Here is a 14,209-nt window from a genome sequence, read left to right on the forward strand (position 1 = left end):
ATGAGAGGAAGGCAAGCTTGATGTTTTGCTGCTGGCACAATCCACGGCAAATCAAACACTAGGCTATTTATCCTGGACCTTGATCTCTTTATTCACGAAAATCATAGGTTGTTGATTTGCCCTTCAGCCTAAAGACAATTACATTTAATGATAGGTGATATCATATTTCCCAGGGTGAAAAGTTCAGATTAAAGATTAATCAGTTTGTAAAGCATGTAATATATTTGGGACATTGAAAAGAAAATGTAAGAAGGAAAAGCAAATCAAGTTGTATACTCTCAACGTATTACACATTCCAAACACACGGTGGCAGTATAGTTTCACATAAGGAAATATTGGTTCCCAAACTTTTTAGCTCGAGACCCAAAAAAATTGATGTCTCCCAGTGACCCAAACTAGTGAAAATAGCAGATCTACAAGCTCACAACACGTCACATTGCGACACGTTGTGAGCTTGTGGAGCGGCTATTTTCACTACAATTTATGGAATTTCTTTGATTTTTGGCATTAAAAAAAATAATAATCTGAATTTGTTTTTAATTCATGACAATTATAAATGGGGGGGGGGGATTATAATTAAAAACAAAATGTAGGAAATTAAAAAAGGGGGATATTTACTTGACCCATAATAATGTGTCCGCGACCCACAAGTGGGTCCCGAACCACTATTTGGGAAACAGTGCAATAGAAGGCTTGCTGTCGTCCCCAACGCGTCAGCTGTTGCTTAGCAACCTGGCAGCAGACTAGCCAATCACAGATGTCTCTGGCTGTCGAAAAGGAAGTGTTTGACCAGCTGCGACAGAAGCGTCCTCTGTAGACTGTGCAGTGTTGACAGCAGGTCACCTAAGGACAAGAGCATCAAAATCATGGGTTTCGAAGACAAGATGATCCTGAACGGAGAGCCTGAAGATGTAAGACGCCTGTCTATATACTGAGCCAGTATTTAAGTTAACGATGCACTTCATAGATGGACTAGATGACCCTAACTAGACATTAACAACACACAACTAGCTAATGTTAGCTAGGCAACATTAGCTACAGTAGCTAACCTATGCTACATCCGTTAGTAAGCATATTGCTTTGGTATTGTGGTGTGCTTCTGTTTACTCCTTTCACAAACTACATGGTCGTTGAATCTTGTAGGTTTAAGATTGTGAATTTATATTTTCAGGAGGAGGAAGAGGAGGAGGAGGAGGAAGAAGCAGACATGGTGGTATGTTCATAAACTAATTTCAAATAATAATATGTTCCTGACCCATTAGGAACCCCTTTTACTGCCAGTTTACTATCTTACCGCAAAGTTGAATCACAAGGTGTTCAGTTCTTAGTACTCGATTAAACAAATATAATTTACTTTATGAATGAATGCATTGTACTGTGTGTGTATAGTACTTTAGGTCAATGTCATTGGGTCAATTTATGCGTGTTTGTCCATACAATCATATTGCAAATGTTCGACTACAAAGGGAACCTTCCATAACCTGGCTGAAACTTTTCAGAACCTGTTAAGTTCTGTGATGTTTTTGTTTGTTTCCGTTATAATTAGGAATACAAGAATGGTCATCACCAAGGTAACCAGAACGCTTGCCCCAAAACCCACTTGCCCCCATTTTTGGCACGGAACCACTTGCCTCGCTTGGCGCAGAACGCTTGCCCCCAGCGAGGCGGACCACTCAGCCCGCTTGGTGAGAACAGACTACACTTTGGACTTTGGTGGCCAGAAATACGTGGGTCCGACCATTCCGAGGTCGCCGGATTTGACCCAGGGCGAGTGTGTTTTGGGGCGAGTGTTCTTGTATTCGGTACCAATACCTACTCAGCACCAGGCAAATTCCGGCGACTCGGAACTGTAGGCACCAGGTATTTCTGGGTACCAGAACCTACTCTTCCCCGGGAACAACGCATTCACACTCCCAGGACGGCAAACGTATGACGTCTCGGGGGTACCGAGACTAGCAGGGCGATGATTTACGATTCTGTCCCTTTCGGGACGTAACTTGGAACGCAGCTGAGTCGTCTGAAGCAGACTTTGCAACCTTCACCGTGGCGACTCGCTCGCCTAACGGCTCGCTTGGTGGTGCCTCTCGTGGCTCAAGTCTGCTTCAGATGACGTGCCTCCGTCTTTTTTTTTTGCCTAAGTAGTTCCTAACTTAATAACAGGGACTGTAGTCTGTTCTCACCAAGAGGGCCGAGTGTTTCGCCTTGCCGAGTGAAAAAATAAATTGTGTTGAGTACTAGGTATTGGTGCCAACCGTTCTGGTTATCATAATTATATCCAAAAACCAAATATAGCTCATCTAGCGGCGACACGTTGTGAGCTCATAGATCTCGTAGTTCTGGGTTCCCATAGTGTTAGTGCTGCCTCATGAGCAGGACCCAAATTAGGTTCTGAGAACCTAACCTGAAACCAAGCTGTAGCATATGGAAACAAATCCAGGACCCGTGAAATGCGTTTCACGGCACGGCAGAGTTCCCTTTTAGTTAGTTTAAGCGAATACACTGCTGGTAATGGTTGAATGATCCATCAAATGGCCTTTGCTAAATGTAACTTCCTGTTGTAGGATCCTCTTGAAGGAATGAGGCAGAAGTGTGAAGGGACGCATCATTGTGTCCAATATAAAGAGAAACTAGAGCAGTGTGCGACCAGAGTTGGCTCTCGCTCCGCAACCACAGAGGACTGCACCGAGGAGCTCTTTGACTTCCTTCATGCTCGGGACCACTGTGTACGTATGATATCTGCCTTATAGCAAGGACCACTGTGTATACAGTATATCTGCCATATGGGACCACTGTGTATATGATATCTGCCTTTTAATGTCCAGTATCACAACGAGTATCAGCTGATACTGACACGATACTCCTAAGGTCTTAAAGGGATACTTCACTTTCGGGCCGGGGACACATTTAAAAAAAATATTAAAAATAAATGAAAAAAGTTATGGAAAATTCATGGCCCCCTCACACATTAGTAGGACACTGCGTGTCGTGAGGGGGCCATGAATTTTCCATAACTTTTTTCATTTATTTTTAATATTTTTTTTAAATGTGTCCCCGGCCCGAAAGTGAAGTATCCCTTTAATAATCTTTTGCTAGTGATTCTGCCACCTCTCCAGACACATTGCATACAGTATAGTGTATTATGCTGTTTGCCTTTTCCCTCCTTTAGCTCAAAATAAGCACTTTTCTGAACAGGTGACTGCCAAGTATTCACATTTATGAATCCTTTGCTTTCAAACTGCCAAGGTCTTATTATTTCTTTAACTAGACTTGCAACTCTGCTTCAGCATAATATTGCAATAATGATTTGCACTAAATAAGCTTATTAGAGGAAAGTACTGAAGCACAAGGATGTTCCAATAAATATAATTGATTAGGTACAAGAGACTGACATATTTCTTTAACAATAAGAACATTTATTTTCACTTGTTTATGTAAACTTAATAGTAGGGCCAATTTATTTTCATGATTATTTATTCTTGTGAATATTTAAGCAACCCCAAGTATTTTTCAGTACATCAAAGACAACGAAAATAATCCAACTGTGGTTACTTGCCATCATTGAGCTATAGAATGACAGTGCAGTAGTAGATGAATCCAGGTGATTTTGCAGATTCATTTCTTTTCCAAAAGTCCATCTATAAATTATGCTGTGAGTTTTAGAATCTTTCATAATTTTGACTTAAGCTTACATAATTATTTCCCCCACTAAGTGTCACATTGATGCATTGGTTGCAACTTTATCAATAATGTTGAAAGTGGATTTTCTTTTGAGAACCGATAATATATGACTTAATATATTACCTTATTATCTTTACCTTTCCTTCTAGGTGTCAGACAAGCTCTTCCATACTGTCAAATGAAGTCCTTACTGGTCTGCAGTGATGGCAGTTGATTCAATATATTGTTCTTCAAGTGATGAAATATGACAATTCTGTGGTTTTAAGAAAGATCTGGCTGCGGATCTAGTGTATGATACAAGTGCACACTGTATTTGTCCATGTGAATAAATTGTACATTAAGTATTGAAAACAAATATTTGTTTGTGTGAGCATTTAAATAAACTGGACAATGTTCTTGGTCTTAAAATGAATTCTCTGTCCTATAATATTATATATATTTGGTATATCATATACCAAAAAATGCTGGGATAAGGATGTAATGATCTATAAAGTCATCATGCAGCAGATGCATGACAAGTGACATTTCTTGTTAAAATAAGTGTTGAATAGCTCCATATTCTGATAGTACTCAGTGATAAAGAATGTTTATTCAGTCACGGGAGTCTACCTGTCTATCTCTTCAGCTCATTTGTAAGCAGAAAATGCATTTTCAGGTCGGGATACCCATTTTATCCAATCAGGAGAGAGAACTCGCACAGGATACAGATTAAACAAGTAAAATGGGAAGTAATGACACAAAGAAATGTGCAGACGAAATTGGAACACAACATGGGTACTCTTTCCTGATTGGCAACCCACCTGAAAATGTATTTTCTGTTTATTAAAGAGCTAGAGAGAAGGGGATACCCCTGTTACTGAACAAACACTACAGCAATGATTACTATCAGAAGTGTATTAACTTTTAACTACAAATATCACTAACCCTACCTTTAGGGCCTACTATCCTGCATGTTAGAGAATACACAGTAGGACCTGATCCTGATTGAGTGTAGATTTCAGTCAAGAATTGAGTATAACAGACAGTAGATTAGAAATTGTGGGCAGGGTAGTGGTGCGCATCCTATCTCTTAGCTTTTATCTTCGGTATTTGAGACGAAATAATTGTCACTTGAAGTGGGAAGTATAATCGTTTATTTTTTCAGCACCTGTTGCTGTACTGTTGGTTGTACTACAAGGGCTGTGGATTTCAGTCAGCCTAGCGTGTAGCGTTAGCCTGGTATCCAGCCTGCTTCGCTACGTTCGGCGGATTTTTTTTTCTCTCTTCGCTTATCGAAGAGAGAAAAAAAAATCCGCCGAACGTAGCGAAGCAGGCTGGATACCAGGCTAGTGTAGCGTCCCCTTGTGGTCAATACTATGCCAGATGTCAGAACGGAAGAAACAGACCGACACCTCCTCGCTCCGACCAATAACACAAACACGGTGTTTGTTTCGTGTGATTTAAAAAGCTAGTTTAGTTAGGCATGAATTCAGTGTGGTTTAATTGATTATTGTTACTTAACTATTTAGTTACATAAATAAAACTTATATGAAGCTTGCTTCGTAAAAACAGCTGATCTGGGCGTTCCGTGCTTACACTTCATGGTAAATAGCAAGGCTATGTAAAGAAGGAAAGCTCTAATCGTCAAGTTCAAGCCACTGTGACCGTGAGTGAGTGACCTTTGTCAAATAATCGGCCCAGGAAAAGATTACACTTATCACACTTTTGTCCCCCCGATGTGCACACGTTTTTCTTGAGGGCACACATACGGTTCTGACTGGACAGTCAGTCAATCTCTCACGATCAAACGTCCGGCTCCAGTTTGCTGAGATCGCTTGACCCTTCCTTCTTCATACCATGGTTCATACTCCTTGGTAACTAGCAGTGTTGCCATATTTTGTGAGAGAAATAAGCAACCAGGTCTAGGCACTTTAGTTTAAACCTACCGACATCGGCTATTTGAAAACAGCCGATCTACAAGCTCACAACGCGCCGCTTGTAGATCTTCTATTTTCAAAAACTCAATAAAATGTGGAATATTTGGAATATTTTGTTTAAACATTCTAACAACACAAATGCTCCCTGGCACAAAACATTTTCATGAAAATATTTGAGAACCACTGGTTCAAATGATTACATTTGGAAGCAAGCCTAAATAAGTAATTACACTTTAGAAACATGCCCAAAAACTACCAATATTTACAAGCAACTTTACAGAAAAAGAAGCCCAAAGCCGCTTATAATAAGCTCACATGGCAACACTGGTAACTACTACCAATACAATACCATAGTCCCCATGGTCACCATAATGCTTTGAAACGCACAGCAGGCAGTGTAGCGGGCAGAACGAAATTGTTCAGTGACTTCAGTCCATCATCTGGTTCGAAAACCACACAGATCGAAGAAGACATCTGTAAAGAAAAAAGAACCAGCTAACTGCTCTTGCTAGCCTCTTCAGCTAATCTGTTGGGACATAGAAGAGAGTTCTTCTTACAATGGAAAGGCTAAACCAACTTTTTGAAGTGGAGACTTTAAACTGGAAAGCCGTTGTGACGGCGGCAGCGTGTGGGACAGGAGCGCTGCTCATTATGATCAGATATTTCTGCCAAAATCGAGCGACGGATAAGATACAGAAAGCAAGAAACCGGAGGGCTGCTTCAGTGAGACAGGCGGAGGAGGCTGTCCGTCAGTACAGAGAGAAGGTGAGGCTCATTGTTTTTGTCAGGATAAATCAGTGGTCCTTGGGTTGACATTTTCATCAAGGACCCCCAACATTGATACTGTATAGCTATTTGGCCAAAGACCCCCATCTGAAAATATGTTGTGCCAAGAACCCCCATAAGAAGATTTGTGTCAAGAACCCCCATAAGAAGATTTGTGTAAAAAAAAAAGTTCAACATTAATCCAAGCTTTTTTAAATAGCAAATATACAAGCTCATGATGTGTCACATCACTAGTAGGCATTGTGGGCTTGTAGATCAGAGATGTTTGAATCGCTGAAGCATGGTTACATTGGTAAAACAGATTCTGATGCTATATAAACACATTTTGTTGGGGACCCCCTGAAACCCCCCTCACCGTCCCCGGAACTCACTTTCAGAACCACTGCTATAATAGCCTAACTTGTCTCCAAGCATCCCAGGACAGACAGCGCTCTCATCCGCTCTCTGTCCCTGTTGGAGTTGACCAAGCGCCTGAAGGAAGAATCTCTGAGCCCCAGTGATGTGTTGCACTCCTACATGGAGAAGGTAAAGATGTTGCCAAGATTATTTTTTATCTCTTTCACCCCAATCTACACTTTTAAGTCATCTGTGTTAATGAATGAAACTCAGAGTGTACAAATGGACCATTTGGTTCCATTTGTACACTTCCAGACCAAAAAGGCTCAATTTGATTTACTCAACTCCACCACACTCGGGAGTACAAAACAAAAGCAATTTTAAGGTATGGGATTACACAAGAACTTTGACCTCAAGTGTTACTGCTGCAAGTCAATGCAAACAATACACGTTGTCAATCTGGCCCCATTGTCAGTGTATTATTCACTACCATATGATAATGAGTCACCCATTCAACCCATCGTTAAAAACAAGAAAAAAAACAATGTCTGGCTGCTGAATCTGTCTTGAGAGATTAGCCTTCCATAAAAGTTTTTCTTGGTGTGAAAAAGCCTGTGTGTACTAACTGCCCTGTGCCCTCAGGCGTTGGAGGTAAACAACAGGCTGAACTGCTGTACTGAGGTTTTGCTGGAGAGCTTTGACCAGCTGAAAGCTGTGAGCACCTGTAAAGAAGGGCTACTCTATGGAGTCCCTGTCAGCATCAAGGAAAACATTGGATACAAGGTAAATTTGTGCAGACAAGTGGGCAGGCGCATATGGTGGGTTCTAACGTGGACCGGGCCAGATTCTTAACCCCCCCCCGCCCGCCCCGCTCGCGGGGGGCGGGGGGGGGTGGGGGCTCGCGCAACGATGGCTGATAAGTGACAGTCTATTGAGAATTACCATCAGCGTTAATGCAAGAGAGAGAAACGTGAATAAAACACAATATGCAAGTATAATCAATGTATGTTTTTTTATTCTCAAAAGTGTATTTACAACAGCAAAGTTAACAAATCAAATACAGTGCACTGCAGTGCAAACATATAGCAGCCTAGTCTGTTACAGCTTAATACGATGGGGCTTGCACTTGAACATGTCAATAACCTCATCTGGGTCCAAACGGTTAGTTAAATCTCTCTCAAAGGACAGGAGACATAAACTGTTTAGGCGAGAGGTTGTCATTGAACTTCTGCATGCATTTTTGATTCTGCCTACACTGGAAAATAGGCGTTCAACGGTGCATGTGGTCATTGGCAGTGTTATCAATGCGTTTAAGAAACAGCGGACACTGGAGAAGGTGCTAGCTGGGCACGCATCCAAAACCTTAATTAGTGTGTCAAATTTCTGGACCCGCTTTATACTGTTTACCTGGCAAGAGAACCGGTTTGACGGGGAAACCGGTTTTTAATGGCCACCCATTAACAATTCGGCCGAATGCAAATAAGCCCGACTTGAAAACAAAGGCGAATTTCTGTGGTTGGCTACAAGAGAATAGGGTGAGGGGGTGCTAATGTTGTTATGTTGATTTTTTTTTTTTTTTCCCCTGGGGGAGCAGAGTTTTCCAGACCGGGCCATGGCCCCATTGGCCTCTATGACGATACGCCCTTGCAAGTGGGGCTGAAACTACTGAACGTTTATCAATCACAATTTTGTAATCGATTTATCGTTTGTCAATTAGAACTGTGGGTTCAATGAAGCATGGCAACTTTTCTCAATAGAAACACTTTTATTTGCAGTGATCAGCTAACAAACCACCAAACCACCTCAGAGGTTAATGACAGAATGAGGGGGCTATCGCTCATGATGTTTACCAAAAGCACAAGACATATAGTATTATATGTCTTGTGCGTATTATATACATATTGTACATACCCCCAATGCAAATGACAAATAATAACACAGTAACACAATGAATAGAATAAAAATACACACATGTCCCTCCTCAGCTAATGGCACACCCCAGGATGCTTGAACCAATGGTTCCCGAGCCATGTTACCCAGAGGCTTGACCGAAAGGTCAGGAGCCTATCTCCTATTTCTGTAGCGTGAAGCTTGATGTACAAGTACACCCCCTGGACATGACGCTAGTACGTCACAGGGACATACCCCCAATCCAGCCCTTGATGCTGCATGCCAAGCAGGGAGGTATTGGGTAGCCTACCATTTTTTTATAGTATTTTGTATGACTCGGCCAGAGATTGAACCCGACCTCCCAATCTCAGGGCGGACACTCTAACCACAAGGCCACGACTACAGGCACTCACTAATTATTTTGGTACTCTTCTCTGTCAGAGAGGTGCACCCTCCTTATGGTGTTTACTCACTGTGGAAATGAAGCTCTGACCCCTATCTGACCCGCCCGGGTGACTTATTAATGCTTAAGATCCCTTGTGCTCAGAAAGAACTAGGTAAATCAGCATTCTCAGTCCCTCAGTTTGATCACCAAAGACTAAATAAAGGTTATTCTCTACACAGTAAAAATGTAAATACCAACTGTTAATTTATCCATTTGTACACTCCAAGAGTTGAATCAACACTCAGGATTTTACTGTATATGTTTCCACAGCTGTGTATGTGAATGTTTCATCCAATTTGAGGTTTCATCCTTTTTTACTTGTTTCTTTTGCTCCTAGGGCCATGACTCTTCATGTGGTGTGATCTGTAAATTGGGCCAGCCTGCACCAGAGGACAGTGTGATTGTTCAAGTGTTGAAAAAACAAGGAGCTATTCCCTTTGTGAAGACCAATATACCTCAAGGCCTTTTAAAGTAATTCACTAATTTATCAGATATTAATACAGTTAAGTCTTTGTTTTAGGCATGGAGTTTTTATTTTATTTTTCACGATTATGTCATTATTTTGTGTTGAGTGTCCACAATAGTGTGCCATCACTTGAGTAATGACCCGTATCATTTAGTTTAAATATGCGTGTCCCTCTCTTTGCCCCATTTCAAGTTATGACTGCAGCAACCCCATCTTCGGACAGACTCTCAACCCTCACAACCTTCAGAAGACCAGTGGAGGATCGTCTGGTGGGGAGGGGGCTCTCATCGGGGCTGGAGGTTCTGTGCTAGGTATAGGCACTGACATAGGGGGCAGTATTCGTATTCCCTCTGCATTCTGTGGGATCTGTGGATTCAAGTCAACATCTAAGCGGCTGAGGTAGGCATCATGGTCGTAAAAGTGGCGGTATGCTTTATAGTCCCACATATAACTAGATGACACACAATAATGTCACAAGACATTTACTTGACTTTTACAATTTCTTCAGATGAGATGTGTCATTGATGTGGTTTTAAAGCGCAATAAAAGTTTGGTAAAGGTTTGTGATGTGTAATTACCTTGCCATCGGGTAACTCCAAATATTGGCAAGATTTCTTCAACCGTTGCTCTGTAGTCTAAAAGGGGATGATCCAATAATATATTATTCCCATTGACTTATATCGCATGGTGAAACAGGCCTTAAAGTCACACTTAACCCATTAAGACCTGACGCCGATTCTACAAATGTCTGACAAACAGTTTTCCGAAAAGCGCATGTTGCTATATCAGTGGTTCTCAAACTTTTTCATGTCAAGGACTCCCAAAATGATATGTATTTGGCTGCCGACCCCCATCTCAAAATATGTTGTTCCAGGGATCCCCAGAAGCAAATATCACCTTAAAACATGTATGATTTGCACAAATGTTCATAGCAGATCTACAAGCTCATAGCGTGTTACAAGCTCATAGCGCAGCACGAAGTGACGCGCTATGAGCTTGTATATCAGCTATTTTTGAATAGCCAAAGTATAAAATATGGCTAAAATCTAAAATGACACAGATGCTTTTCCGCTTAATGGGTTAACACACAAATGGACATCAAAAAAGTGGATTATGTCGATGTATAAAATCACAAAGCATTTTTTGGAAATAACTTTAATTAGGATGAAGATCTGAATGGTATGCTCCCTGATCCACTGTTTGTTATTATTGTGCGTGTTAAAATTACGATGATACCGTTACTTATCATTTTAAACAGATGAAGATCTTGAATTTTCTTCAGGTTCAGATTTTGTAATTTCATATAGTTCCTTTGTGTACTAAAATTGCGACCTGAGATCTGTTTCCCAGTGCTGGTTAAAAAATGATTGTGTTTTATTTGTCTCGTCAGTCCACTAGGCTTGAGCTCCTGCTGCGTGGGACAAAAGTCAGGTATGAAGAAATACTATTGCCTCATCAGTGCACATGACTTATACAATCCGTGCATAACACAGCCATTAAACAATTCTGTCTTTGATTTCGCTTCAGTGCTTTCATCTGCTGGGCCCATGGCCAGAGATGTGGACAGCTTGGCTCTGTGTATGCAGGCACTGCTGTCTGAACACATGTTTACCCTGGATCCAACTGTCCCGCCAATTCCTTTTAACATGCAGGTTTGTTGACTGTCCTATGAATTTAACAGAGGGGTTTTACAGCAGTATGGGGGCATGCAGGTCATCGGTTATGTCCATGTTATATATAAATATGATTAATAGTTAACTTTGTTTCTCCAGTTTTACTTTGAAAGAAGAGTGTATGAATGGAACCAAATGGATCCGTACAGGTCCATTTAGTTTATTTTGTATACTCTTTGGAGTTAAATTAACCCTGATGCTGCATTCAGTGGAGACACAGCAACAGGCTATAAGTCAGTTTCAATGGAAGCCAGAGAATTTAAGCTACAAACTGATACCAAACACTTGTCGCCACATACTGCGCTACAATTTGACAAATTGAGCTTGTCTTAGCGTTTCTCAGAACTCCAATGACACAGTGAAGTCAATCATATGTTTTTGTTTCACCATTTCCACTCCCCTTCTCTCTTCTGCTCCGTTCCATAAAAGGAAGAAAAACATTAACCACTTCCCTGGGCTATTTAACCCTACCCTCATTTTACAAAGCGTGGCTTGAGCAACACTGCAATAGTGACTCTGCAGCAATCTAGCTGGCCACACTAGGCCGTTTTGTATCCTTTGACGTCGCTAGTGTAAACACAGCATGAGGCTTTCATTGTGCAGTGTCTAACATCAGACAGGAAATATTTATCTACACAACTAATGACCAAACTGTAAGATTATATTAATTCCATGAGTACTGTATTTTATTTACTGTAGGTGTTCCTTTTTTTATATGAAGTCAGTTGTGAATTGTCTATTGTGTTAATTTAACTTTTACACAATACCCTGATATTCCTCAATGAATATGAAAATAAAGCTTTTTGCCCACGTCTGTAGGTGTATCAGAGTTCCAAACCACTGAGGATTGGTTACTATGAAAACGATGGCTACCTGCAGCCATCTCCAAGCATGGCCCGAGCCTTCAGGGAGGTCAAGGCTATGTTGGAGAGAGCAGGACACACTGTAAGTCGTGCACAGTTGCATTGCCATAAGCCTGATTATAAGCTAATTAGTCACCTCACCTGCTTTTCATGATGACCTGTATGTCTCTTTTTCTGTCTCTTTTTCTTTCGTATTTATTTAGTTGGTGCCCTATTCTCCACCAAAGATCAGATATGCCATGCATGAACTGGTTGTGAAAGGTATCCTAGGAGATGGAGCTACCACTCTGCTTAGCAACTTGTGAGTTTAAACTTTTTTTTTTACACAGTTTTAACACAAATGTATTTTTCTCCAAACAAGGAAAACCCTATGAAGTGTTTAAAACCAGATGTATCTTTTAAACAGAGCTGCTACCAACTATTATTAAGTTATTGATTATTGATCTAACTATTATTGTATTGATTCATAAATGTATTTAAATGATTCATTCATAATTTTAATGAAGAGCGACTTCCTGTTTGCTTGCCATACCCGGGAAATCTTTCCATTATTGAACATCAATACAATCTACAAGTCACTAGGGCATTCACAAATAGTGATTTTTAGCATTCGATTTATTCGACCTATAAGTATTCGAATATTCGATTAATCGAATTTTATTTTTTTGACCAATGGCATTGACGACTCGACTCAAGGAATGCGAGTCGACATCAGGCTCCTCGCCCGACGCGTCGACTTTTAGGGGACAGCCGTAGCACACAACCTCACATACAGTATGAAAAGATTTGACAACAATCAACCATGAATGGATTAGGAAAACTACCAGCACCAGAGCTCACAGCTGCGTGTCTGCTGTAGAAAAGCCACTGAAATTATTTTTTTTTAATAAAAAAACAAAACTTGACTTTGATGTACAGTGATCGAATAGTGGTTTGATAGTTGAATATTCGATTATTCTGTTATTACCCTACAAGTCACTGCTTTGCAAGAATGCATTGACCCACCAAAACGGAACCAGATTGATCATGAATCCGCTGTTGATCCTGATCTTTCAGGAAGGAAGGGCCAGTGGACCCCTGCCTTACCGCACAGACTTTACCTTACAGTCTACCAATATCAGTGAAAAAAGTCCTCTCCGTCCTCCTCAAGCCTGTGGTGAGTGATCCTTTGTTCTGCAAGAGGTAGATACAGTATTCAGAGTCTACTGAGACACAATATTTTACTGACACCAAGAGGTGTGGTATATATTGTGCAGTATATAACCCTACACAGTTTTTATGGTTTTTCGGAATGATGGTTAAAGTACAATGCCGTAGTTCTTCTGTGTATAATGACTGTTGAAGTATGTTTTCATGTTATGTCTCTCTCCTAGTATCCTCGTATGGCTGAGTCCTTAAGTGCCATCTGTGGAGTCAGGTGAGGAAAACCTAGAAATGATTTGTACAATTGGCTCATCATCTTTGTGTCTAAAATCTAATGACATAGCTGGTTAACATTTAACCCTTTCCTGTTCTGCTTACAGCTCTGTTCAAGATCTGTGGAAACAACATGCTGATGTTGAGGTACTGACTGACCTTTTGGCCATGAGGACGTTTTTTTGTGTGTGCGTTTAACCACTTGAACCCCAGCATCCATATTCTTGAGGGACTATTAGCCAAAAATAGCCGATCTACAGCTCACAGCACATTGCGACACGTTGTGAGCTTGTAGATCGGCTACTTGGTGTAGAGGGGGAAAAAGGTGGTACAGGTACAGAGCCAACTCGGGTCCAGTTTACTAAGTCAAGAGGATTTAAGTGGTTAACCAGTTATGCTGAAATGTAGCCCTCTATGTTTTCATGAACAGGACTACATCCATGAGACTATTGCTGAGTGGCGGCGCTGTGAGATGGACGTGTTGCTGTGTCCCATGCTGGGCCCAGCCTTTAACTTCTTCTACTGTGGCAAGCTTACCTGTACGCTGCACAATTCTGCCTCCAAATAGGGCTGCAACTATCCATTATCTTCTTAGCGATTATTCTATTGATGACGTTGAATAGATTTTTTTTAATACATCGATTAGTCTGATGTAACCACTTAAGCCTTATTTTGTACTTTGCCCTACAACTGTGTTGCTTACTGCTTTCGCTATTTTGGAATATTGATTATTTTGTTAA

The 14,209-nt window shown here is 40.9% G+C and overlaps 2 protein-coding genes across 2 annotated transcripts in view; both read left to right on the forward strand.

Annotated features, from left to right (window-relative positions):
- Positions 1 to 792: 792 nt before the first annotated feature.
- uqcrh (ubiquinol-cytochrome c reductase hinge protein) lies at positions 793 to 4,090 on the forward strand. Its single transcript, XM_080430910.1, has 4 exons — positions 793 to 911; positions 1,172 to 1,213; positions 2,562 to 2,723; positions 3,828 to 4,090. The coding sequence occupies exons 1-4, from the start codon at positions 867 to 869 to the stop codon at positions 3,858 to 3,860; spliced, it is 282 nt and encodes a 93-aa protein (XP_080287036.1). The 5' UTR covers positions 793 to 866; the 3' UTR covers positions 3,861 to 4,090.
- Positions 4,091 to 5,961: 1,871 nt separating this feature from the next.
- The window catches only part of LOC308086916 (uncharacterized protein), a 33,750-nt gene continuing 25,502 nt past the window's right edge, over positions 5,962 to 14,209 (forward strand). The window contains exons 1-13 of the mRNA XM_080430559.1: positions 5,962 to 6,359; positions 6,792 to 6,905; positions 7,359 to 7,499; positions 9,389 to 9,522; positions 9,710 to 9,916; positions 10,908 to 10,948; positions 11,045 to 11,169; positions 12,010 to 12,135; positions 12,257 to 12,354; positions 13,110 to 13,209; positions 13,427 to 13,470; positions 13,577 to 13,616; positions 13,900 to 14,008. Of these exons, the coding sequence (XP_080286685.1) occupies positions 6,153 to 6,359; positions 6,792 to 6,905; positions 7,359 to 7,499; positions 9,389 to 9,522; positions 9,710 to 9,916; positions 10,908 to 10,948; positions 11,045 to 11,169; positions 12,010 to 12,135; positions 12,257 to 12,354; positions 13,110 to 13,209; positions 13,427 to 13,470; positions 13,577 to 13,616; positions 13,900 to 14,008 (1,486 nt within the window). The 5' untranslated portion in view covers positions 5,962 to 6,152. The remainder of the gene's footprint in view (positions 6,360 to 6,791; positions 6,906 to 7,358; positions 7,500 to 9,388; positions 9,523 to 9,709; positions 9,917 to 10,907; positions 10,949 to 11,044; positions 11,170 to 12,009; positions 12,136 to 12,256; positions 12,355 to 13,109; positions 13,210 to 13,426; positions 13,471 to 13,576; positions 13,617 to 13,899; positions 14,009 to 14,209) is intronic.

This window comes from Gymnoscopelus braueri, assembly GCF_963280865.1.
Source record: "Gymnoscopelus braueri genome assembly, chromosome: 6".
Lineage (NCBI taxonomy): Eukaryota > Metazoa > Chordata > Actinopteri > Myctophiformes > Myctophidae > Gymnoscopelus > Gymnoscopelus braueri.

Excerpts from the sequence above, each read along its gene's own strand:
- uqcrh (XM_080430910.1), top strand. The coding sequence starts at position 867 with ATGGGTTTCGAAGACAAGATGATCCTGAACGGAGAGCCTGAAGAT. Across the intron at positions 912-1,171 it reads TGAACGGAGAGCCTGAAGAT|GAGGAGGAAGAGGAGGAGGA; the intron begins GTAAGACGCCTG and ends TTATATTTTCAG. Across the intron at positions 1,214-2,561 it reads AGGAAGAAGCAGACATGGTG|GATCCTCTTGAAGGAATGAG; the intron begins GTATGTTCATAA and ends TTCCTGTTGTAG.